Below are 27,541 nucleotides of genomic sequence, written 5' to 3' on the forward strand. Positions count from 1 at the left end.
GACGATTGGGCACATAAAATCTTCACTGCTGGTAGTATGGCTTTGAAATCGGCTAATGCCACCTGTGCCTTGTCAAAGTCTAGGTTCACCCTGTGGGATTGCCTAGCAATGGTGGCTGACCACATTCCTGAAGGGTAAGACGGGTGGTAAGGAGGCAATATGTGAGTGCCTTCAGTCAGATCTGGAGACTGCAGATAGTATTAGCAGATCCATGGCAACTAGTACCGTGCTGCTCAGGTTTGTGTGGTTGAAAAAGTCTGGATTTGCACAGATGTACAGTCTAGGCTTCTGAATAAGCCCTTTGAGGCTCAAGGCTGTTTGGCAGCAAGGCTGATGAAAGTCTGGAAAAGCTGCAGACCTCTAAAGCAGCAGCTAAGTCTCTCAGTGCCACGATCAGACAGACTCAGCATTCTTACCCCAGTACATCGTCTTGGAGGGGTAAATCCTTTCGATTCGATTCATCTCTATTCCTCAGTTTTGAGAGGCAGAGGACAGGCCAGTCATTGAGGCCAGACAGATTCTCTCATGGTGGACAAGGGAGAGGTACTAAGTCCGCCCAAGCAACACCTACTTTGCCCCCAGTCAATGCTTCAGCCACCTCAAAACCTCTCTGGGACCTTGAAACACCAGAACCCGGTAGGAGGCAGGCTCTCCAAGCATCTGAAAGAATGGTGGGGCATTACTTCATATGCAATGGGCAGTGGAAACGGGAGACCAGGGTTAGTGCCTTCCCTTTCTAAAAAGGCCTTCGAATCCACCACCGGGGAACAACTGTTTCAAGATTCCAGATCCGCTCCTTATGCAGGAAATGCTGACCCTGCTAGAGAAAGGTGCTATAGAACCAGTACCTGTAGCAGAGAGGAACAAGACAAGGGTTGGTACTTCCCATACTTACTAATCCCCAAAAAGGACAGAGGATTGAGACCCATTTTGGACTTGAGAAATTTGAACAAATTCCTCAGGAAGGACAAGTTCAAGATGGCGACCCTTTCTCAGATCCTTCAGGCACCTCAGCTTCAGGACTGACTGGTTTCATTGGACCTTCAGGATGCTTACTTTTCATGTGCCAATCCATCCCAAGCACAGGAAGTACCTGAGGTACGCGATTGGCAATTCTCACTATCAGTTTAGAGTTATGCCATTCGGGTTGACCTCCACCCCAAGGCTTTTCACCAAGTTAATGGCGGTGGTGGCCGTGAGTCTCAGGAGAGGGGGGATTCACGTCTACCCCTACCTGGATAATTGGCTGATCAGGGCACGTTCCCCAGAACAGGCCTTGGAATATCTCAACATCACCTGCCACTCCCTCCACAGACTGGGCTTCTCCCTCAACTTCAAGAAGTCAAACATGATACCATCACAAAGACTCCAGTTTATTGGAGCAGTCCTGGATGCATCCCTGGGAAAAGCCTCGCCACCAGCAGTGAGGGCTCAAGACATTCTGCAGATGGTCACCAAATTCCAGAATGCTCAATATCTACCGGCCTTCAATTTTCTGAGGTTGCTCAGCCTCATGGCATCCTGCATTTTCCTGGTGCCAGAGGCTCGCCTGAGAATGAGATCTCTCCAATGGGCTCTCAGGACTCAGTGGTCCCAATTGTCAGGAAGGATGTCAGACCTCCTATAAATCCCAAGCAGAGTCTCACAGGATCTTCTGTGGGGGGCCTGCCAGGAGAACATTCTGAAAAGAGAACCTTTATGGCAACCGTGTCTGCAGATAACAGTAGTGACGGACTGGACAACTCACTCACGGGGTGGGGAGCCCACGCCAACGATCTGACAATCAGCGGTCGTTGGTCTCCATCAGAGTCCCAACTACATATCAACCTTATGCAGCTGAGGCCAATCAGACTAGCACTGAAGGATTTTCTGCCCTCTGTGCGGGGGAAGAATGCCCTGATAATGGTGGACAACACAGTGGCCATGCACTACCTCAAAAAAAGAGGAGGCGTAGGATCACTGCCACTGTGCAGAGAGGCAATGCAGCTCTGGTACTGGGCAATCCAAGAAGGGATCTCACTATCAGCAGTTCACCTAGCCGAAGAGAAGAACACAGCGGCAGACACTCTGAGCAGGCAGAGCACAGTCTCCCATGAGTGGGAACTAGCTCAGGAAGTCCTTCAAGAGATCTCCACCCTTTGGGGAACCCCTCCAATGGATCTGTTTTGCGACCAGTGTCAACTGGAAGTGCAAACTGTTCTGTTCCACGGAATTTCCCGCAAGAGGAGCTCTAGGAGATGCGTTCGTAGTGGACTGTGAGTTTCCACTCCTGTATGCGTTTCCTCCAGTCCCTGTCATTCCTCATGTGATCAGGAGGTTGTGAAAGTTTGCGAAACCCATGATCCTAATTGCCCTGGATTGGGCCAGGAGGACGTGGTACCCGGACCTTCTGGACATGTCCATCTTCCATCCAATATGTATTCCACGGTCGGGTTCTCCATCCAGAGGTCAAGACTCTCAACCTTCATGCATGGTTTCTGAGAGGTTAAGATATAAGGATTGGCACCTCCTGGATTACATAACAGAGATTTTGCTTTCGGCCACAATGCCAGCAACTAAATCCTTGTGCTGCTGACTCTGGAATGAATTCAGCAACTGGTGTAGGGATAATAATGTGTATCCTTTTCATTGCGATACACCAGTGGTGTTATCCTTTTTGTTACACTTGGCATATCTGGGGCTCCAGGCTGGAACAATAAAGGGTTATCTGGCAGCGCTTTCAATTTTCAAGTGTTCTTTAGAGGAAACCTCATACTTAAAAATCCCCTTAATCATTCAGTTTCTTAAGGGGCTCACTAATGTGTTTCCACCTATGCCCTTTCAAGTCCCTGTATGGGATCTAAAGTTTGTGCTTAAATTCCTAACATGCATCCCTTTTGAACCAATGCATTCATGTCCATTAAGACAATAAACATTCATAACAATTTTGTTAGTAGCAATAACGTCAGCCCGCATGGTGAGCGAGTTGCAGGCACTTTCCTATAAACCTCCATACATTACTTTCTATAAGGACAAAGTTATTCTCAAGGTGAAACCTTCTTTTCTGCCGAAAATAGTCTCTGATATCCATTTAACACAGAAAATAATTTTACCAACGTTTTACCTGCCTCCTCATCGTGTAAAGGAAGAGGAGAGGTTACATAGACTGAAACCGAGAGGGGCTCTCAGTTTCTATATCTCAAGAATGTCCAAAATTCGCCGGGATGACCAGTTGTTCATTGGCTATATTGGTCACAAATTAGGTTTGGCAGTGACAAAGCAAACCCTATCCAGATGGTTTATTCTAGCTTTTGGGGAATGTTACAGACTAGCTGGTAAGAATCCTCTGGAAGGCCTTAGGCCCCACTCCACAAGGGGCAGGGCAACATCTTCTGCTCTACAGAGAGGGGTACTAATAAAAGACATCTGTGCGACAGCCACTTGGTCTTCTATTCACACTTTTGTGAAACATTATTGTCTGGTTTCAACTTCAACTCAGGAAGAAGAATTTGGAAAGGCTGTCCTTCATTCTGTCCATGATCATTCTTAAGGACAAATCAAAATTCGTACTGCCACCGCCAAAATTATGACTGCTTTGGAAGTCTATCAAAAGATGAGGAATACGTGGGAGGACACAATCCATTCGAAGAGCAAGTTACTTACCCGTGGTAACGTTCTTTCAATTGTACATTCCTCCCACATATTCCTCATTGCACCTCCCATCCTACCGCGCTGTAGAATTTACGTGCCTTACACTGTACGCTCTCTTAGAGGCTACTAAGGTCTATGCTATTGCTGGTAATTCCTCTACGGATAGGAGGGAAAAACAGAACTGAAGGCAACAGGCGCTGCGCACGCTACGTATACTGATGATGACGTCGACCATCGAAACGGAGGCCCGTGAGGGACATCGAGTCGACGTGATCAGTGCACAACGCCCTCTGTCGAGAATTTGTTTTCCGAATTAGCTGATGCTGGAAAGACTATTATCAAAAGATGAGGAATACATGGTAGGACAATCCAATCGAAAGAACGTTTGACGGGTAAGTAACTTGTTCTTCTCTCTGAAAGGCAGCTGGGGTTGGGATCTCTATGTGATGGGCATGCAAAGCCCTAAGGTGAGAAAACTGTTTATGAAATGTAATTTAAACCCCCTTAGGGCAGGACACCGATGCCACAAATAGAAGGACACACACTGTACATCTTTAGTGTGTAGACGAGGCCTTTGTTGAAGGTCTAACAGGGCCCATTTCTATTGGTCTGCAGATATTACCAGGGGCAGAGACAGTGCTGGTTGAAACTGCTGCTAGGAAATAATAGGGTAGTGGCATCAGGAGGGACGGGCAGTGTTCTTTATACTGTGGGGAAGGGCTGGGAATGAATGATGCCGTTCTACATTGTACCAATGAATCAATGCTGGCAGAGCAACAGCTCAAGGAGGAGGCTGAAGAATCCAAGGAGACCTGCCTGCACTTCATCTGAGTAGCAATGTTTTACCAGGTTAAGTCTAGTCACACTGCTGTGTTTATTTGTTCTAAGCAAGGGAGGAATCCCAATATAGCTTGTTTAATGTGACCATTCCTTTCTGGTCTATCCTTGGTCCTGTAGAATGAAATCACTGGCGGTGGCATTGGAGGTCCTCCTGCCGATCGAACACGAAGTTTCTCTCCTCTGTGAATCGAATCAGGAGCCAGAAGAGAAAGAAGCTGAAGAGTTTACACTGAGTGAGATTGACTCCATATTCCAAGATATCAAGGTACGGCGAAGCTCTGGACGGTGTCCCTGCAGGCTCACAACCCATTCAGTCCTAACAGTCTCATGGTATTTACGGTGACGCTGTAGGCATCTGCTGCTTCTAGATGTGTACACTCTGCAGCCTGCTCTGCCTGCTGTAAACCCATAGGCACCGCTTAGTCACCAGCTCTCTCTTTGCTCTCACAAAACTCTTCTTCTGCGTCTGTCATCAGATATCCTGACATGATGTTGCCTATTTTCTGTGATTTACCTCACCTTATAATGGCACAGAGCTGCAGAGAAGGATTTGGATTTTTGGAACTCTTGTGTAGGTCCTGCATATGAGGGCGATGGCACTGTGCGATATCAGCTTTTCTGTTGGTGCATCCAATTCGTTTAGCCAATGGAGACTTCCTTGGATGGTGCAAGACCTCTCAGTTCAGTAGCAAGAGTCAGACGAGCCTATATTCATTAGTCGGGGAAGAGACTGCAGTGTTAATGTAAGAAGCCAGTGTTGTGGGGCTGGAAGAATCTCGCCGGCACATCAACTATAGTAACTCACTCATTCACCTTTTCAAGTACAGACTTTGGGCCCCGTGAGGCATTTGGCTGTAACTCACGGCTAAATTCACCAATTTACTGCCAAATGTGTGTCCCGGTTCCGCCACTCGGTCTCGTGGCGCTACCATCCGATTGCAAGTGATGGTATGCTGGTGTAAATCCCCATTTTCCAGCCAGCGATAATACTATGTATTAATCCCTTAATTTTCCGAGGTAAAGTAGAGGATTTACCTCCGGCATTTTACTGGAGGGAAATTCCCCCACTTTATCTTCAAACTCGTAATTCTGTTTCAAGGGACAGTGGGGGAGGACAGCAATGGTTAAAACATATTAAAGGCATTGTAAATGATAACAGACAAAGTAAAATCACCAGCACTGACTTCAAAAGTCAAGGCCTAGCCTCTGAATGCAGGCCCATCAAGAGTCAAGCCCTAGCCTCTGAACGTAGGCCCATCAAGAGTCAAGCTCTAGCCTCTGAACGTAGGCCCATCAAGAGTCAAGCCCTAGCCTCTGAACGCAGGCCCATCAAGAGTCAAGGCCTAGCCTCTGAACGTAGGCCCATCAAGAGTCAAGCCCTAGCTTCTACCATAAGCCCACCAAGAGTCAAGTCCTAGCCTCTGAACGTAGTCCCATCAAGAGTCAAGCCCTAGCCTCTGAACGTAGGCCCATCAAGAGTCAAGCTTTGGCCTTTGAATGAAGGCGGGGTAGGTGAGCGGTTTCACTTATTTAGCACGTCCTTTAATCAATATGAAAAAGTCCTCCCGTATGCTAGAAAGCAGAGTACAGAGTCAATGGGCAACTGCGATAACTGTGCTACACAGAGCTAAGAATGTACTTACCGGTTTCCATAGGGAAAGGGGGGCAGCCACTAGCTAGGGCCTCAAAGGGACCCTGCAACAGATTGCTGCAAAGTTGAGACCATGCATGGCTATAGGTAGGGGCCTTGCGCCCTGTGGAGAGGTATGCGGTCTGAAGGTGGAGTGTGCAAACACACTTCCTGAAGACCTCCACACGTGTGGCCAGTGACTCCAATAGTGCCAGAAGGCTTAGGGAAGACTGTCTACACCATTGGCTGCAGCATAGAAGAGCCAGGGTTTGCGTGTGCAGAGGTGCGGTTTCAGGTTCATGCCCCACCCAGCACGCGCAATCCAAACCTCCAAACAAACATAACTGCTATTTAAGGGAATGTTCAGTGCAGTGCAAGCTTCTTCCTACACTTTCATTGTAAAGCTAAACCATTCCAGAACAGTTTCTTCTTAAAATAAAAGTATAGGAACAGTAAAACTTAAAAAAGAAAGGTAGAGGAGCACCGCTCCCGACCGCCCGCCCAGTTCCAACGCTGCCCCAGATTCATCCTCATCAAACTCAGTCTTTAGGCAAACTCTCAGTCTCTAGAATCTGAAAGTGTTGGGTCAGTGCTTTGTGTAGGTAGAGTACAGCGAAAAGGTGACCTCCTGGACCTCGAGAGTGTAGTGGAGACATTTGTCTGGTCTGGTATCCAGTGTCACCTTGGACTCAGTATTTCAGAGGCCCTGAAGCACAGGAGAGCAGGGGGCCCCCTTAAACTGTCTATATGTCTCTTGCTAGGTCTCTCCAGGTCCCTCTCTTGAGAACCTAGTTCTATAGCCTGCAAGCCAACTCTCTCTTCCTGTCTTCTTCTTCTCCTCCATCTGCAGCCACCCCCTTTTCAGGTTCCAGGGTTACCCCTCTCTAAACTACCTTCATTTTGTCAGGGTCTGACATCCCTATACCTCTTCAGTACTAACAAACTCATCCTATTCTACCCTCCCGTTTCTCCTCATCTGTCCACCTACTGGGATAGCTAAACTCCGGCTCCTCCTTTCTCCACCTCCTGTTAATGTTCCTCTTCACTTTCCTCTTCTCTGCGATTTTTCATAGTCTTCCTCTCCCTTTCCTCTCTGGCAACACTTCTCCTTGGTCTCTCTTTTTGACTCCTCTTATCACCTCCAACTTTTACCTCCTTCTACATCCAGTGGTCTCTTGTCATTCCTCTTCCTCAGCTCCTCTGAGCATCTACTAACTCTTCCTTCTACTCAGCCAATCGCAGACTGTGCTGCCGAGGTAACCTGCAATTGAACATCTGTATTCATGATGTGTGATGTTGTCCCGGGGCATTTGTGAACCCCGGTGTCCGCATGCGGAGAAGACTTGCAGGATATGCTGCCAGCGCAGCCCGCACACTGGTCTCCTGTCAATTTGATCAGGTGGGTCCCAAAACTCTTTATCAATAGGCTTATAAGCAGTGAATTCCTCACTTCCTAAACCTGTCCTCTCTAATTGTTGGGACAGCTCCTAGGCCACTGCTGTGGTCTCTGGGCCTCCTGTGTTGCACGGCATATGAGGCTAGAGATAGTTTGCACCCTGCGGGATCCCTTGCATACTGTGCCCAGGACCAGCATTGCAGAGCTGGTGCGGTTCCCAGCCCCAGGGACTCATTAACCCCATCTCACTAGCCTCTCACCAGTGACGTCATCACACTACACACAAAAAAAACCTCCCAAAAAAGGAGAATCACAGAACCCTCACACAAGAGATATATAGACATACACAACTGTGGAAATATATACAATAAGGGGGCAAGGACTCCCAACAGGAATCTGTGACTCACAAAAGAGTGTCAGAAGTGTACAGAGTTGAAATAGACATTGATTCTCAGAAGGGGAGCAGAGGGCCGATTGGGAGGTACAAGAAATCACAAAAGGCAAGGCAGAGAAATGTAAAATGAACGTAGAGTTACAAGAGTAGGAATACACTTAATAAAATGAGGTAAAAGACGTTATAAAATAACATATGTTAGAGTGACCGCTGACTTTTATAAAATGGAGAAGAGTCAATTTCCTCTGAAAGGTGACATATATTGTTATTTTCATGAAATCTCGTGTACGCCCTGCTTCTCAAAGTGTAAAGTAAAATATTCATGCTTACAGCCCCTGTTATGATCCATGACATCATCAGTACATTACTGCAGAATGTCTTCCTCACTCATCTTTTCTGCTTCTTCCATATTTTAGGATGTCCAAAGCTCCCTGGAAGACCAGATAGACATATGTGAGAAGCTCGAGACCTCGGATATTTCTGCGGCGGACGAAGTTGATCCAGCAGACTTCCAAGCGGCCCTCAACATTGCTTATCAATATAAGAAACAGTTTGAAGAAACAAGCAATAAAATGCAGAACAATGAGGCCATCCTGAAGGCCCTTCAAAGTTTTTTATTTGCACTGACTGATGCAAAATCAGTGGCAGAAGAAACGGCAAATCTTCCGATCACGGATACTCGAACCCTGGAGGAAAATGTCCTGAAGGTGGAAGCCTTGAGGGAGCACATATCTTCCACGAGAGACAAAGCAAAGGGTTTAGATGAGCTCCTGAAGACCTTTGACATCAACTTGGAAGATCCGGAGGGCAGCGGAAGCACATCCTGTGAAAAACTCCTTGCAGGATTTTCTGAAAAACTTGATAATCTTCATCGGTCTTTACAGATGCAAAGATCTGTGCTACAGCAGAGGGAGCTACAGGAAGCCTTCTTCTCAAGACACAACGATCTCTTAAAGAATGTACAGGATATCCACCGGCAGATAAACAAGATAGGCTTGAAGGATCCGACAATCCATGCAGTCGAACTAAGGTAGGTCACTTGGGTTCCGCTTGGGCCTACATGATATGATGGGTTATTTATAACGTGCTTAATACCCAGAGTTTTCTAAGCGCGGACCCGGGGATTGACCTTGTGTTGCTTCCAAGGCAAGCATGTTGCCCCTGAGCTATCCTCCCGTACATCTATGTATTGTCCACTCACTCTGCATTGGTAACAGGTATTATTCTAGGACAGGGCTTGTGGTGCAGCTCACTCTGTCTTTGACTTTCTACGACAGTCTACTGAATTTTATATTCAATATTTAGTGAACAAAATTGCTGAGGAAGTACAGTTCATAGCATCCATCTCTTAGTCTATATTTGAACACACTAACTTTCCTCTTAAGTGCGATGCCTAAAAAATGATAGTCATTTAGTTATTCAATTATATACAAACATTCTATTTTGTCTAGAACACGAAAGGTGGAACATGTCAATTGAATATTGTTTCTTGGTGGGTTGGTACTGTAATGAGGCTCACCAAACCTGGTGAATCAAGAGTTTAACTGGGGCTTGTACAGCCTAAAATAAGTTAGCAGCTCATGAATTATAATGCTAAACACATTATACAGGGCCAATAATACTGTTATATTAAAAATAGACTGACAGGTGTTTCGTCTAGAAGCAGGAGCACAGTATAGGTCTTCTTCAGGACAACACCTGTAGATGATTTTTGCACTTTCTGACTGCAAATCTGTGTTTTTTGAGAGAAGATGTATAACATGGAAATATGACAATGCCACAAAAGGTGAGTGACTTGAAATGGCAAACCATTGTTTCACTTGTTTAGCTCTGCAAAGTGTTTCTACCTGTCCGAACATAGGCATAGCTCTCCCAGCAGTTGTGGTGGTGTTTCAGTGTGTTAGTGTACTGAGGTTTTTTTCTTATATAGCCCACAGTTGAGTCTGCAGTTAAGGGGATGAAACTCTGTCCAGACAGCATTTATATCGCCAGCGATGCACCCCAACACAGCCCTTACCGAATGCACGCATTTGAGTTATATTTTCTTTAGAAGACAGTTAAGATGGTTTTTGCTGAGCATACATTGGACATTCAGATGTCGTTCCCTGTTGTATGGGTTTTTATGGAATTATAGTTAATTCTTGCTTAGAGAGATACGTAACTGATTATGTCTTGTAGAACAAAAAGTCTCCAAATGTACATTGCTTAAGTTGTGTTACTTGAAAAAGTATTTCTGTGCAAGGAAGTACATTTACTGCAGTCGATGGAAAGGAGCTTGGTTATGTTTTGCTATCCTTCCTTGCAGCCAGGCTCTGGTGATTTGGCCCATGGGGGGACAGGTGGGAGCTTGGAAAGTTAGAGTTGCTCCAGAGAGGAGTGTATATATTCAGGGTTTAGGAATGGGTTTCCTGACAGATAGTATGGCAGGTTTCCCCATGGCAAACCATAAGGTTATGTACTCACGATTATCAATATTTATTGGAGCCAGGTAGTATTTGCTCAAAGCCCCTTTGCTTTAAAGGTAGTGTCAGAGGAACAATGGAGACCAGCAAAGCAAGTTGAGACCACTGCAGAACAGTGATCAATCCCCTAGAAACGCTAAGGTGAGACCACTGCAGAACAGTGCACAATCCCCTAGAAATGCTGGAAGGTGAGACCACTGCAGAACAGCGAACAATCCCCTAGAAACACTAGAAGGTGAGACCACCGTAAGACAGTGAACAATACCCTAGAAAAGCTGCAAGGTGAGGCCACTGCAGAACAGGGAACAATCCCCTAGAAATGCTGGAAGGTGAGACCACTGCAGAACAGTGCACAATGCCCTAGAAATGCTGGAAGGTGAGACGACTGCAGAACAGTGTACAATCCCCTAGAAATGCTGGAAGGTGAGGCCACTGCAGAACAGCGAACAATCCCCTATAAATGCTGGAAGGTGAGACCACTGCAGAACAGCAAACAATCCCCTAGAAATACTGGAAGGTGAGACCACTGCAGAACAGCGAACAATCCCCTAGAAACACTAGAAGGTGAGACCACCGTAAGACAGTGAACAATACCCTAGAAAAGCTGCAAGGTGAGGCCACTGCAGAACAGGGAACAATCCCCTAGAAATGCTGGAAGGTGAGACCACTGCAGAACAGTGCACAATGCCCTAGAAATGCTGGAAGGTGAGACGACTGCAGAACAGTGTACAATCCCCTAGAAATGCTGGAAGGTGAGGCCACTGCAGAACAGCGAACAATCCCCTAGAAATGCTAGAAGGTGAGGCCACTGCAGAACAGCGAACAATCTCATAGAAATGCTAGAAGGTGAGAGCACTGCAGAGAAGCGAACAATCCCCTAGAAATGCTAGAAAGTGTCAGCACTGCAGAACAGCGAACAATACCCTAGAAATGCTAGAAAGTGTCAGCACTGCAGAACACGAAACAATCCCCTAGAAATGCTGGAAGGGAAGACCACTGCAGAACAGCGAACAATCCCCTAGACATTCTGGAAGGTGAGACCACTGCAGAACAGCGAACAATCCCCTAGAAATGCTAGAAGGTGAGACCACTGCAGAACAGCAAACAATCCCCTAGAAATGCTAGAAGGTGAGACCACTGCAGAATAGGGAGCAATCCCCTAGAAATGCTGGAAGGTGAGGCCACTGCAGAACAGCAAACAATCCCCTAGAAATGCTAGAAGGTGAGACCACTGCAGAACAGCAAACAATCCCCTAGAAATGCTAGAAGGTGAGACCATTGCAGAATAGGGAACGATCCCCTAGAAATGCTGGAAGGTGAGAGCACTGCAGAGCAGCGAACAATCCCCTAGAAATGCTTGAAGATGAGACCACCGTAGAACAGCGAACAATACCCTAGAAATGCTAGAAAGTGTCAGCACTGCAGAACAGCAAACAATACCCTAGAAATGCTAGAAAGTGTTAGCACTGCAGAACAGCAAACAATCCCCAAGAAATGCTGGAAGGGAAGACCACTGCAGAACAGCGAACAATCCCATAGACATGCTGGAAGGTGAGACCACTGCAGAACAGCGAACAATCCCCTAGACATGCTGGAAGGTGAGACCACTGCAGAACAGCGAACAATCCCCTAGAAATGCTAGAAGGTGAGACCACTGCAGAACAGCAAACAATCCCCTAGAAATGCTAGAAGGTGAGACCACTGCAGAACAGGGAACAATCCCCTAGAAATGCTGGAAGGTGAGGCCACTGCAGAACAGCAAACATTCCCCTAGAAATGCTGGAAGGGAAGACCATTGCAGAACAGCGAACAATCCCCTAGAAATACTGGAAGGTGAGACCACTGCAGAACAGCGAACAATCCCCTAGAAATACTGGAAGGTGAGACCACTGCAGAACAGCGAACAATCCCCTAGAAATTCTGGAAGGTGTAACCACTGCAGAAGAGCAAACAGTCCCCTAGAAATGCTGAAAGGGAAGAACACTGCAGAACAGCGAACAATCCCCTAGAAATGCTAGAAGGTGAGACCACTGCAGAACAGTGAACAATCCCCTAGAAATGCTGGAAGGTGAGACCACTGCAAAACAGTGAACAATCCCCTAGAAATGCTGGAAGGTGAGACCACTGAAGAATAGGGAACAATCCCCTAGAAATGCTGGAAGTTGAGACCACTGCAGAACAAGGGAACAATCCCCTAGAAATGCTGGAAGGGAAGAACACTGCAGAACAGCGAACAATCCCCTTGAAATGCTAGAAGGTGAGAGGACTGCAGAACAGGAAAAAATCCCCTAGAAATGCTGGAAGGTGAGACCACTACAGAACAGGGAACAATCCCCTAGAAATGCTGGAAGGTGAGACCACTGCAGAACAGGGAACAATCCCTTAGAAATGCTGGAAGGGAAGAACACTGCAGAACAGTGAACAATCCCCTAGAAATGCTAGAAGGTGAGACCACTGCAGAACAGTGAACAATCCCCTAGAAATGCTGGAAGGTGAGACCACTGCAGAATAGGGAACAATCCCCTAGAAATGCTGCAAGTTGAGACCACTGCGGAACAGCAAACAATCCCCTAGAAATGCTAGAAGGTGAGACCACTGCACAACAGCAAACAATCCTCTAGAAATGCTGGAAGGTGAGACCACTGCAGAACAGGGAACAATCCCCTAGAAATGCTGGAAGGTGAGACCACTGCAGAACAGCAAACAATCCCCTAGAAATGCTAGAAGGTGCGACCACTGTAGAACAGCAAACAATCCCCTAGAAATGCTAGAAGGTGAGACCACTGCAGAACAGCAAACAATCCCCTAGAATTGCCGGAAGGTGAGGCCATTGCAGAACAGCGAACAATATGGTAGAAATGCTAGAAGGTGAGACCACTGCAGAACAGCAAACAATCCCCTACAATTGCCGGAAGGTGATGCCACTGCAGAGCGGCGAACAATCCCCTAGAAATGCTTGAAGGCGAGACCACTGCACAACAGCAAACAATCCCCTAGAAATGCTGGAAGGGAAGACCACTGCAGAACAGCAAACAATCCCCTAGACATGCTGGAAGGTGAGACCACTGCAGAACAGCGAACAATCCCCTAGAAATGCTAGAAGGTGAGACCACTGCAGAACAGCAAACAATCCCCTAGAAATGCTAGAAGGTGAGACCACTGCAGAACAGCAAACAATCCCCTAGAAATGCTAGAAGGTGAGACCACAGCAGAGCAGCGAACAATCCCCTAGAAATGCTAGAAGGTGAGACCACTGCAGAACAGCAAACAATCCCCTAGAAATGCTAGAAGGTGAGACCACAGCAGAGCAGCGAACAATCCCCTAGAAATGCTGGAAGGGAAGACCACTGCAGAACAGCGAACAATCCACTAGAAATACTGGAAGGTGAGACCACAGCAGAACAGCGAACAATCCCCTAGAAATGCTAGAAGGTGAGACCACTGCAGAACAGCAAATAATCCCCTAGAAATGCTAGAAGGTGAGACCACTGCAGAATAGGGAACAATCCCCTAGAAATGCTGGAAGGTGAGGCCACTGAAGAACAGCAAACAATCCCCTAGAAATGCTAGAAGGTGAGACCACTGCAGAACAGCAAACAATCCCCTAGAAATGCTAGAAGGTGAGACCATTGCAGAATAGGGAACGATCCCCTAGAAATGCTGGAAGGTGAGAGCACTGCAGAGCAGCGAACAATCCCCTAGAAATGCTTGAAGGTGAGACCACCGTAGAACAGCGAAAAATACCCTAGAAATGCTAGAAAGTGTCAGCACTGCAGAACAGCAAACAATACCCTAGAAATGCTAGAAAGTGTCAGCACTGCAGAACAGCAAACAATCCCCTAGAAATGCTGGAAGGGAAGACCACTGCAGAACAGCGAACAATCCCATAGACATGCTGGAAGGTGAGACCACTGCAGAACAGCGAACAATCCCCTAGACATGCTGGAAGGTGAGACCACTGCAGAACAGCGAACAATCCCCTAGAAATGCTAGAAGGTGAGACCACTGCAGAACAGCAAACAATCCCCTAGAAATGCTAGAAGGTGAGACCACTGCAGAACAGGGAACAATCCATAGAAATGCTGGAAGGTGAGGCCACTGCAAAACAGCGAACATTCCCCTAGAAATGCTGGAAGGGAAGACCATTGCAGAACAGCGAACAATCCCCTAGAAATACTGGAAGGTGAGAGCACTGCAGAGCAGCGAACAATCCCCTAGAAATGCTTGAAGATGAGACCACCGTAGAACAGCGAACAATACCCTAGAAATGCTAGAAAGTGTCAGCACTGCAGAACAGCAAACAATACCCTAGAAATGCTAGAAAGTGTTAGCACTGCAGAACAGCAAACAATCCCCTAGAAATGCTGGAAGGGAAGACCACTGCAGAACAGCGAACAATCCCATAGACATGCTGGAAGGTGAGACCACTGCAGAACAGCGAACAATCCCCTAGACATGCTGGAAGGTGAGACCACTGCAGAACAGCGAACAATCCCCTAGAAATGCTAGAAGGTGAGACCACTGCAGAACAGCAAACAATCCCCTAGAAATGCTAGAAGGTGAGACCACTGCAGAACAGGGAACAATCCCCTAGAAATGCTGGAAGGTGAGGCCACTGCAGAACAGCGAACAATCCCCTAGAAATGCTGGAAGGGAAGACCATTGCAGAACAGCGAACAATCCCCTAGAAATACTGGAAGGTGAGACCACTGCAGAACAGCGAACAATCCCCTAGAAATACTGGAAGGTGAGACCACTGCAGAACAGCGAACAATCCCCTAGAAATTCTGGAAGGTGTAACCACTGCAGAAGAGCAAACAGTCCCCTAGAAATGCTGAAAGGGAAGAACACTGCAGAACAGCGAACAATCCCCTAGAAATGCTAGAAGGTGAGACCACTGCAGAACAGTGAACAATCCCCTAGAAATGCTGGAAGGTGAGACCACTGCAAAACAGTGAACAATCCCCTAGAAATGCTGGAAGGTGAGACCACTGAAGAATAGGGAACAATCCCCTAGAAATGCTGGAAGTTGAGACCACTGCAGAACAAGGGAACAATCCCCTAGAAATGCTGGAAGGGAAGAACACTGCAGAACAGCGAACAATCCCCTTGAAATGCTAGAAGGTGAGAGGACTGCAGAACAGGGAAAAATCCCCTAGAAATGCTGGAAGGTGAGACCACTACAGAACAGGGAACAATCCCCTAGAAATGCTGGAAGGTGAGACCACTGCAGAACAGGGAACAATCCCCTAGAAATGCTGGAAGGGAAGAACACTGCAGAACAGTGAACAATCCCCTAGAAATGCTAGAAGGTGAGACCACCGCAGAACAGTGAACAATCCCCTAGAAATGCTGGAAGGTGAGACCACTGCAGAATAGGGAACAATCCCCTAGAAATGCTGCAAGTTGAGACCACTGCGGAACAGCAAACAATCCCCTAGAAATGCTAGAAGGTGAGACCACTGCACAACAGCAAACAATCCTCTAGAAATGCTGGAAGGTGAGACCACTGCAGAACAGGGAACAATCCCCTAGAAATGCTGGAAGGTGAGACCACTGCAGAACAGCAAACAATCCCCTAGAAATACTAGAAGGTGAGACCACTGTAGAACAGCAAACAGTCCCCTAGAAATGCTAGAAGGTGAGACCACTGCAGAACAGCAAACAATCCCCTAGAATTGCCGGAAGGTGAGGCCATTGCAGAACAGCGAACAATCTCATAGAAATGCTAGAAGGTGAGACCACTGCAGAACAGCAAAGAATCCCCTACAATTGCCGGAAGGTGAGGCCACTGCAGAGCGGCGAACAATCCCCTAGAAATGCTTGAAGGCGAGACCACTGCACAACAGCAAACAATCCCCTAGAAATGCTGGAAGGGAAGACCACTGCAGAACAGCAAACAATCCCCTAGACATGCTGGAAGGTGAGACCACTGCAGAACAGCGAACAATCCCCTAGAAATGCTAGAAGGTGAGACCACTGCAGAACAGCAAACAATCCCCTAGAAATGCTAGAAGGTGAGACCACTGCAGAACAGCAAACAATCCCCTAGAAATGCTAGAAGGTGAGACCACAGCAGAGCAGCGAACAATCCCCTAGAAATGCTAGAAGGTGAGACCACTGCAGAACAGCAAACAATCCCCTAGAAATGCTAGAAGGTGAGACCACAGCAGAGCAGCGAACAATCCCCTAGAAATGCTGGAAGGGAAGACCACTGCAGAACAGCGAACAATCCCCTAGAAATACTGGAAGGTGAGACCACAGCAGAACAGCGAACAATCCCCTAGAAATGCTAGAAGGTGAGACCACTGCAGAACAGCAAATAATCCCCTAGAAATGCTAGAAGGTGAGACCACTGCAGAATAGGGAACAATCCCCTAGAAATGCTGGAAGGTGAGGCCACTGAAGAACAGCAAACAATCCCCTAGAAATGCTAGAAGGTGAGACCACTGCAGAACAGCAAACAATCCCCTAGAAATGCTAGAAGGTGAGACCATTGCAGAATAGGGAACGATCCCCTAGAAATGCTGGAAGGTGAGAGCACTGCAGAGCAGCGAACAATCCCCTAGAAATGCTTGAAGGTGAGACCACCGTAGAACAGCGAACAATACCCTAGAAATGCTAGAAAGTGTCAGCACTGCAGAACAGCAAACAATACCCTAGAAATGCTAGAAAGTGTCAGCACTGCAGAACAGCAAACAATCCCCTAGAAATGCTGGAAGGGAAGACCACTGCGGAACAGCGAACAATCCCATAGACATGCTGGAAGGTGAGACCACTGCAGAACAGCGAACAATCCCCTAGACATGCTGGAAGGTGAGACCACTGCAGAACAGCGAACAATCCCCTAGAAATGCTAGAAGGTGAGACCACTGCAGAACAGCAAACAATCCCCTAGAAATGCTAGAAGGTGAGACCACTGCAGAACAGGGAACAATCCCCTAGAAATGCTGGAAGGTGAGGCCACTGCAGAACAGCGAACATTCCCCTAGAAATGCTGGAAGGGAAGACCATTGCAGAACAGCGAACAATCCCCTAGAAATACTGGAAGGTGAGACCACTGCAGAACAGCGAACAATCCCCTAGAAATACTGGAAGGTGAGACCACTGCAGAACAGCGAACAATCCCCTAGAAATTCTGGAAGGTGTAACCACTGCAGAAGAGCAAACAGTCCCCTAGAAATGCTGAAAGGGAAGAACACTGCAGAACAGCGAACAATCCCCTAGAAATGCTAGAAGGTGAGACCACTGCAGAACAGTGAACAATCCCCTAGAAATGCTGGAAGGTGAGACCACTGCAAAACAGTGAACAATCCCCTAGAAATGCTGGAAGGTGAGACCGCTGCAGAATAGGGAACAATCCCCTAGAAATGCTGGAAGGGAAGAACACTGCAGAACAGCGAACAATCCCCTTGAAATGCTAGAAGGTGAGAGGACTGCAGAACAGGGAAAAATCGCCTAGAAATGCTGGAAGGTGAGACCACTACAGAACAGGGAACAATCCCCTAGAAATGCTGGAAGGGAAGAACACTGCAGAACAGTGAACAATCCCCTAGAAATGCTAGAAGGTGAGACCACCGCAGAACAGTGTACAATCCCCTAGAAATGCTGCAAGTTGAGACCACTGCAGAACAGCAAACAATCCCCTAGAAATGCTAGAAGGTGAGACCACTGCAGAATAGGGAACAATCCCCTAGAAATGCTGCAAGTTGAGACCACTGCAGAACAGCAAACAATCCCCTAGAAATGCTAGAAGGTGAGACCACTGCACAACAGCAAACAATCCTCTAGAAATGCTGGAAGGTGAGACCACTGCAGAACAGGGAACAATCCCCTAGAAATGCTGGAAGGTGAGACCACTGCAGAACAGCAAACAATCCCCTAGAAATGCTAGAAGGTGAGACCACTGTAGAACAGCAAACAATCCCCTAGAAATGCTAGAAGGTGAGACCACTGCAGAACAGCAAACAATCCCCTAGAATTTCCGGAAGGTGAGGCCATTGCAGAACAGCGAACAATCTCATAGAAATCCTAGAAGGTGAGACCACTGCAGAACAGCAAACAATCCCCTACAATTGCCGGAAGGTGAGACCACAGCAGAGCAGCGAACAATCCCCTAGAAATTCTAGAAGGTGAGACCACTGCAGAACAGCAAACAATCCCCTAGAAATGCTAGAAGGTGAGACCACAGCAGAGCAGCGAACAATCCCCTAGAAATGCTGGAAGGGAAGACCACTGCAGAACAGCGAACAATCCCCTAGAAATTCTGGAAGGTGAGACCACAGCAGAGCAGCGAACAATCCCCTAGAAATGCTAGAAGGTGAGACCACTGCAGAACAGTGAAAAATCCCCTAGAAATGCTGGAGGGTGAGACCACCGCAGAACAGCGAACAATCCCCTAGAAATGCTGGAAGGTGAGACCACTGCATAATAGGGAACAATCCCCTAGAAATGCTGGAAGTTGAGACCACTGCAGAACAGTGAACAATCCCCTAGAAATACTAGAAGATGAGACGCCTGCAGAACAGGGAAAAATCCCCTAGAAATGCTGGAAGGTTAGACCACTACAGAACAGGGAACAATCCCCTAGAAATGCTGGAAGGTGAGACCACTGCAGAACAGGGAACAATCCCCTAGAAATGCTGGAAGGGAAGAACACTGCAGAACAGTGAACAATCCCCTAGAGATGCTAGAAGGTGAGACGACTGCAGAACAGGGAAAAATTCCCTAGAAATGCTGGAACGTGAGACCACTACAGAACAGGGAACAATCCCCTAGAAATGCTGGAAGGTGAGACCACTGCAGAACAGGGAACAATCCCCTAGAAATGCTGGAAGGTGAGACCACTGCAGAACAGGGAACAATCCCCTAGAAATGCTAGAAGGTGAGACCACTGCAGAACAGTGAACAATCCCCTAGAAATGCTGGAAGGTGAGACCACTGCAGAACAAGGGAACAATCCCCTAGAAATGCTGGAAGGGAAGAACACTGCAGAACAGTGAACAATCCCCTTGAAATGCTAGAAGGTGAGAGGACTGCAGAACAGGGAAAAATCCCCTAGAAATGCTGGAAGGTGAGACCACTACAGAACAGGGAACAATCCCCTAGACCTGCTGGAAGGTGAGACCACTGCAGAACAGGGAACAATCCCCTATAAATGCTGGAAGGGAAGAACACTGCAGAACAGTGAACAATCCCCTAGAAATGCTAGAAGGTGAGACCACCGCAGAACAGTGAACAATCCCCTAGAAATGCTGGAAGGTGAGACCACTGCAGAATAGGGAACAATCCCCTAGAAATGCTGCAAGTTGAGACCACTGCAGAACAGCAAACAATCCCCTAGAAATGCTAGAAGGTGAGACCACTGCACAACAGCAAACAATCCTCTAGAAATGCTGGAAGGTGAGACCACTGCAGAACAGGGAACAATCCCCTAGAAATGCTGGAAGGTGAGACCACTGCAGAACAGCAAACAATCCCCTAGAAATGCTAGAAGATGAGACCACTGCAGAACAGCAAACAATCCCCTAGAATTGCCGGAAGGTGAGGCCACTGCAGAACAGCGAACAATCTCATAGAAATGCTAGAATGTGAGACCACTGCAGAACAGCAAACAATCCCCTAGAATTGCCGGAAGGTGAGGCCACTGCAGAGCAGCGAACAATCCCCTAGAAATGCTGGAAGGTGAGACCACTGCAGAACAGCGAACAATCCCCTAGAAATGCTAGAAGGTGAGACCACTGCAGAACAGCAAACAATCCCCTAGAAATGCTAGAAGGTGAGACCACAGCAGAGCAGCGAACAATCCCCTAGAAATGCTGGAAGGGAAGACCACTGCAGAACAGCGAACAATCCCCTAGAAATACTGGAAGGTGAGACCACTGCAGAACAGTGCACAATGCCCTAGAAATGCTGGAAGGTGAGACGACTGCAGAACAGTGTACAATCCCGTAGAAATGCTGGAAGGTGAGGCCACTGCAGAACAGCGAACAATCCCCTAGAAATGCTGGAAGGTGAGAGCACTGCAGAACAGCGAACAATCCCCTATAAATGCTGGAAGGTGAGACCACTGCAGAACAGCAAACAATCCCCTAGAAATACTGGAAGGTGAGACCACTGCAGAACAGCAAACAATAATTGTTCATCTAGCTATATGTAAATTCTGTAGCCTGTGTATACGTAACTATGTAAGCCTTGCATTTCCTTGTCGTTGCGCCCTTTTACTCACGAGTCTGGTGCGCTTAACAAATGAATAAACAAACAAACAAACAAACAAACAAACAATACCCTAGAAATGCTGGAAGGGAAGACCACTGCAGAACAGTGCACAATCCCCTAGAAATGCTGGAAGGTGAGGCCACTGCATAACAGTAAATAATCCCCTAGAAATGCTGGTAGGTGAGGCCACTTCAGAACAGTGAACAATCCCAAAGAAATGCTAGATGGTGAGACTGCTGCAGAACAGTGAACAATCCCCTAGAAATGGTGGAAGATGAGACCACCGCAGAACAGCAAACAATCCCCTAGAAATGCTGGAAGGTGAGACCACTGCAGAACATCTAACAATCCCCTAGAAATGCTGGAAGGTGAGACCACCGCAGAACAGGGAACAATCCCCTAGAAATGCTGGAAGGTGAGACGACTGCAGAACATCTAACAATCCCCTAGAAATGCTGGAAGGTGAGACCACCGCAGAACAGGGAACAATCCCCTAGAAATGCTGGAAGGTGTGACCACTGCAGAACAGCAAACAATTACCTAGAAATGCTAGAAGGTGAGACCACTGCACAACAGCAAACAATCCTCTAGAAATGCTGGAAGGTGAGACCACTGCAGAACAGGGAACAATCCCCTAGAAATGCTGGAAGGTGAGACCACTGCAGAACAGCAAACAATCCCCTAGAAATGCTAGAAGGTGAGGCCACTGCAGAACAGCGAACAATCTCATAGAAATGCTAGAAGGTGAGAGCACTGCAGAGCAGCGAACAATCCCCTAGAAATGCTAGAAAGTGTCAGCACTGCAGAACAGCGAACAATATCCTAGAAATGCTAGTAAGTGTCAGCACTGCAGAACAGCAAACAATCCCCTAGAAATGCTGGAAGGGAAGACTACTGCAGAACAGCGAACAATCCCCTAGACATTCTGGAAGGTGAGACCACTGCAGAACAGCGAACAATCCCCTAGAAATGCTAGAAGGTGAGACCACTGCAGAACAGCAAACAATCCCCTAGAAATGCTAGAAGGTGAGACCACTGCAGAATAGGGAACAATCCCCTAGAAATGCTGGAAGGTGAGGCCACTGCAGAACAGCGAACAATCCCCTAGACATGCTGGAAGGTGAGACCACTGCAGAACAGCGAACAATCCCCTAGAAATGCTAGAAGGTGAGACCACTGCAGAACAGCAAACAATCCCCTAGAAATGCTAGAAGGTGAGACCACTGCAGAACAGCAAACAATCCCCTAGAAATGCTAGAAGGTGAGACCACTGCAGAATAGGGAACAATCCCCTAGAAATGCTGGAAGGTGAGGCCACTGCAGAACAGTGAACATTCCCCTAGAAATGCTGGAAGGGAAGACCACTGCAGAACAGCGAACAATCCCCTAGAAATACTGGAAGGTGAGACCACTGCAGAACAGCGAACAATCCCCTAGAAATTCTGGAAGGTTTAACCACTGCAGAAGAGCGAACAGTCCCCTAGAAATGCTGAAAGGGAAGAACACTGCAGAACAGTGAACAATCCCCTAGAAATGCTAGAAGGTGAGACCACTGCAGAACAGCAAACAATCCCCTAGAAATGCTGGAAGGGGAGACCACTGCAGAACAGCGAACAATCCCCTAGACATGCTGGAAGGTGAGACCACTGCAGAACAGCGAACAATCCCCTAGACATGCTGGAAGGTGAGACCACTGCAGAACAGCGAACAATCCCCTAGAAATGCTAGAAGGTGAGACCACTGCAGAACAGCAAACAATCCCCTAGAAATGCTAGAAGGTGAGACCACTGCAGAACAGCAAACAATCCCCTAGAAATGCTAGAAGGTGAGACCACTGCAGAATAGGGAACAATCCCCTAGAAATGCTGGAAGGTGAGGCCACTGCAGAACAGTGAACATTCCCCTAGAAATGCTGTAAGGGAAGACCACTGCAGAACAGCGAACAATCCCCTAGAAATACTGGAAGGTGAGACCACTGCAGAACAGCGAACAATCCCCTAGAAATACTGGAAGGTGAGACCACTGCAGAACAGCGAACAATCCCCTAGAAATTCTGGAAGGTGTAACCACTGCAGAAGAGCAAACAGTCCCCTAGAAATGCTGAAAGGGAAGAACACTGCAGAACAGTGAACAATCCCCTAGAAATGCTAGAAGGTGAGACCACTGCAGAACAGTGAACAATCCCCTAGAAATGCTGGAAGGTGAGACCACTGCAAAACAGCGAACAATCCCCTAGAAATGCTAGAAGGTGAGACCACTGCAGAACAGCAAACAATCCCCTAGAAATGCTAGAAGGTGAGACCACTGCAGAATAGGGAACAATCCCCTAGAAATGCTGGAAGGTGAGGCCACTGCAGAACAGCGAACAATCCCCTAGACATGCTGGAAGGTGAGACCACTGCAGAACAGCGAACAATCCCCTAGAAATGCTAGAAGGTGAGACCACTGCAGAACAGCAAACAATCCCCTAGAAATGCTAGAAGGTGAGACCACTGCAGAACAGCAAACAATCCCCTAGAAATGCTAGAAGGTGAGACCACTGCAGAATAGGGAACAATCCCCTAGAAATGCTGGAAGGTGAGGCCACTGCAGAACAGTGAACATTCCCCTAGAAATGCTGGAAGGGAAGACCACTGCAGAACAGCGAACAATCCCCTAGAAATACTGGAAGGTGAGACCACTGCAGAACAGCGAACAATCCCCTAGAAATTCTGGAAGGTGTAACCACTGCAGAAGAGCGAACAGTCCCCTAGAAATGCTGAAAGGGAAGAACACTGCAGAACAGTGAACAATCCCCTAGAAATGCTAGAAGGTGAGACCACTGCAGAACAGCAAACAATCCCCTAGAAATGCTGGAAGGGAAGACCACTGCAGAACAGCGAACAATCCCCTAGACATGCTGGAAGGTGAGACCACTGCAGAACAGCGAACAATCCCCTAGACATGCTGGAAGGTGAGACCAATGCAGAACAGCGAACAATCCCCTAGAAATGCTAGAAGGTGAGAACACTGCAGAACAGCAAACAATCCCCTAGAAATGCTAGAAGGTGAGACCACTGCAGAACAGCAAACAATCCCCTAGAAATGCTAGAAGGTGAGACCACTGCAGAATAGGGAACAATCCCCTAGAAATGCTGGAAGGTGAGGCCACTGCAGAACAGTGAACATTCCCCTAGAAATGCTGGAAGGGAAGACCACTGCAGAACAGCGAACAATCCCCTAGAAATACTGGAAGGTGAGACCACTGCAGAACAGCGAACAATCCCCTAGAAATACTGGAAGGTGAGACCACTGCAGAACAGTGAACAATCCCCTAGAAATTCTGGAAGGTGTAACCACTGCAGAAGAGCAAACAGTCCCCTAGAAATGCTGAAAGGGAAGAACATTGCAGAACAGTGAACAATCCCCTAGAAATGCTAGAAGGTGAGACCACTGCAGAACAGTGAACAATCCCCTAGAAATGCTGGAAGGTGAGACCACTGCAAAACAGCGAACAATCCCCTAGAAATGCTGGAAGGTGAGACCACTGCAGAATAGGGAACAATCCCCTAGAAATGCTGGAAGTTGAGACCACTGCAGAACAAGGGAACAATCCCCTAGAAATGCTGGAAGGGAAGAACACTGCAGAACAGTGAACAATCCCCTTGAAATGCTAGAAGGTGAGAGGACTGCAGAACAGGGAAAAATTCCCTAGAAATGCTGGAAGGTGAGACCACTACAGAACAGGGAACAATCCCCTAGAAATGCTGGAAGGTGAGACCACTGCAGAACAGGGAACAATCCCCTATAAATGCTGGAAGGGAAGAACACTGCAGAACAGTGAACAATCCCCTAGAAATGCTAGAAGGTGAGACCACCGCAGAACAGTGAACAATCCCCTAGAAATGCTGGAAGGTGAGACCACTGCAGAATAGGGAACAATCCCCTAGAAATGCTGCAAGTTGAGACCACTGCAGAACAGCAAACAATCCCCTAGAAATGCTAGAAGGTGAGATCACTGCACAACAGCAAACAATCCTCTAGAAATGCTGGAAGGTGAGACCACTGCAGAACAGGGAACAATCCCCTAGAAATGCTGGAAGGTGAGACCACTGCAGAACAGCAAACAATCCCCTAGAAATGCTAGAAGGTGAGACCACTGTAGAACAGCAAACAATCCCCTAGAAATGCTAGAAGATGAGACCACTGCAGAACAGCAAACAATCCCCTAGAATTGCCGGAAGGTGAGGCCACTGCAGAACAGCGAACAATCTCATAGAAATGCTAGAATGTGAGACCACTGCAGAACAGCAAACAATCCCCTAGAATTGCCGGAAGGTGAGGCCACTGCAGAGCAGCGAACAATCCCCTAGAAATGCTGGAAGGTGAGACCACTGCAGAGCAGCGAACAATCCCCTAGAAATGCTGGAAGGGAAGACCACTGCAGAACAGCGAACAATCCCCTAGAAATGCTAGAAGGTGAGACCACTGCAGAACAGCAAACAATCCCCTAGAAATGCTAGAAGGTGAGACCACAGCAGAGCAGCGAACAATCCCCTAGAAATGCTGGAAGGGAAGACCACTGCAGAACAGCGAACAATCCCCTAGAAATACTGGAAGGTGAGACCACTGCAGAACAGTGCACAATGCCCTAGAAATGCTGGAAGGTGAGACGACTGCAGAACAGTGTACAATCCCGTAGAAATGCTGGAAGGTGAGGCCACTGCAGAACAGCGAACAATCCCCTAGAAATGCTGGAAGGTGAGAGCACTGCAGAACAGCGAACAATCCCCTATAAATGCTGGAAGGTGAGACCACTGCAGAACAGCAAACAATCCCCTAGAAATACTGGAAGGTGAGACCACTGCAGAACAGCAAACAATAATTGTTCATCTAGCTATATGTAAATTCTGTAACCTGTGTATACGTAACTATGTAAGCCTTGCATTTCCTTGTCGTTGCGCCCTTTTACTCACGAGTCTGGTGCGCTTAACAAATGAATAAACAAACAAACAAACAAACAAACAAACAATACCCTAGAAATGCTGGAAGGGAACACCACTGCAGAACAGCAAACAATCCCCTAGAAATGCTAGAAGGTGAGACCACTGCAGAACAGCGAACAATCCCCTAGACATGCTGGAAGGTGAGACCACTGCAGAACAGCGAACAATCCCCTAGACATGCTGGAAGGTGAGACCACTGCAGAACAGCGAACAATCCCCTAGAAATGCTAGAAGGTGAGAACACTGCAGAACAGCAAACAATCCCCTAGAAATGCTAGAAGGTGAGACCACTGCAGAACAGCAAACAATCCCCTAGAAATGCTAGAAGGTGAGACCACTGCAGAATAGGGAACAATCCCCTAGAAATGCTGGAAGGTGAGGCCACTGCAGAACAGTGAACATTCCCCTAGAAATGCTGGAAGGGAAGACCACTGCAGAACAGCGAACAATCCCCTAGAAATACTGGAAGGTGAGACCACTGCAGAACAGCGAACAATCCCCTAGAAATACTGGAAGGTGAGACCACTGCAGAACAGTGAACAATCCCCTAGAAATTCTGGAAGGTGTAACCACTGCAGAAGAGCAAACAGTCCCCTAGAAATGCTGAAAGGGAAGAACATTGCAGAACAGTGAACAATCCCCTAGAAATGCTAGAAGGTGAGACCACTGCAGAACAGTGAACAATCCCCTAGAAATGCTGGAAGGTGAGACCACTGCAAAACAGCGAACAATCCCCTAGAAATGCTGGAAGGTGAGACCACTGCAGAATAGGGAACAATCCCCTAGAAATGCTGGAAGTTGAGACCACTGCAGAACAAGGGAACAATCCCCTAGAAATGCTGGAAGGGAAGAACACTGCAGAACAGTGAACAATCCCCTTGAAATGCTAGAAGGTGAGAGGACTGCAGAACAGGGAAAAATTCCCTAGAAATGCTGGAAGGTGAGACCACTACAGAACAGGGAACAATCCCCTAGAAATGCTGGAAGGTGAGACCACTGCAGAACAGGGAACAATCCCCTATAAATGCTGGAAGGGAGGAACACTGCAGAACAGTGAACAATCCCCTAGAAATGCTAGAAGGTGAGACCACCGCAGAACAGTGAACAATCCCCTAGAAATGCTGGAAGGTGAGACCACTGCAGAATAGGGAACAATCCCCTAGAAATGCTGCAAGTTGAGACCACTGCAGAACAGCAAACAATCCCCTAGAAATGCTAGAAGGTGAGACCACTGCACAACAGCAAACAATCCTCTAGAAATGCTGGAAGGTGAGACCACTGCAGAACAGGGAACAATCCCCTAGAAATGCTGGAAGGTGAGACCACTGCAGAACAGCAAACAATCCCCTAGAAATGCTAGAAGGTGAGACCACTGTAGAACAGCAAACAATCCCCTAGAAATGCTAGAAGATGAGACCACTGCAGAACAGCAAACAATCCCCTAGAATTGCCGGAAGGTGAGGCCACTGCAGAACAGCGAACAATCTCATAGAAATGCTAGAATGTGAGACCACTGCAGAACAGCAAACAATCCCCTAGAATTGCCGGAAGGTGAGGCCACTGCAGAGCAGCGAACAATCCCCTAGAAATGCTGGAAGGTGAGACCACTGCAGAGCAGCGAACAATCCCCTAGAAATGCTGGAAGGGAAGACCACTGCAGAACAGCGAACAATCCCCTAGAAATGCTAGAAGGTGAGACCACTGCAGAACAGCAAACAATCCCCTAGAAATGCTAGAAGGTGAGACCACAGCAGAGCAGCGAACAATCCCCTAGAAATGCTGGAAGGGAAGACCACTGCAGAACAGCGAACAATCCCCTAGAAATACTGGAAGGTGAGACCACTGCAGAACAGTGCACAATGCCCTAGAAATGCTGGAAGGTGAGACGACTGCAGAACAGTGTACAATCCCGTAGAAATGCTGGAAGGTGAGGCCACTGCAGAACAGCGAACAATCCCCTAGAAATGCTGGAAGGTGAGAGCACTG

At 47.5% G+C, this 27,541-nt stretch overlaps 1 protein-coding gene across 8 annotated transcripts in view; it reads left to right on the forward strand.

Moving 5' to 3' along the window:
* The window catches only part of SYNE2 (spectrin repeat containing nuclear envelope protein 2), a 1,840,150-nt gene that overhangs the window by 446,592 nt on the left and 1,366,017 nt on the right, over positions 1 to 27,541 (forward strand). For all 8 annotated transcript variants that reach the window (XM_069638223.1, XM_069638224.1, XM_069638227.1 and 5 more), the window contains 2 exons: positions 4,588 to 4,735; positions 8,307 to 8,920. In XM_069638223.1, the coding sequence (XP_069494324.1) occupies positions 4,588 to 4,735; positions 8,307 to 8,920 (762 nt within the window). The remainder of the gene's footprint in view (positions 1 to 4,587; positions 4,736 to 8,306; positions 8,921 to 27,541) is intronic.

This window comes from Ambystoma mexicanum, chromosome 14 (assembly GCF_040938575.1).
Source record: "Ambystoma mexicanum isolate Mex_15411 chromosome 14, UKY_AmexF1_1, whole genome shotgun sequence".
Taxonomy (NCBI): Eukaryota; Metazoa; Chordata; class Amphibia; order Caudata; family Ambystomatidae; genus Ambystoma; species Ambystoma mexicanum.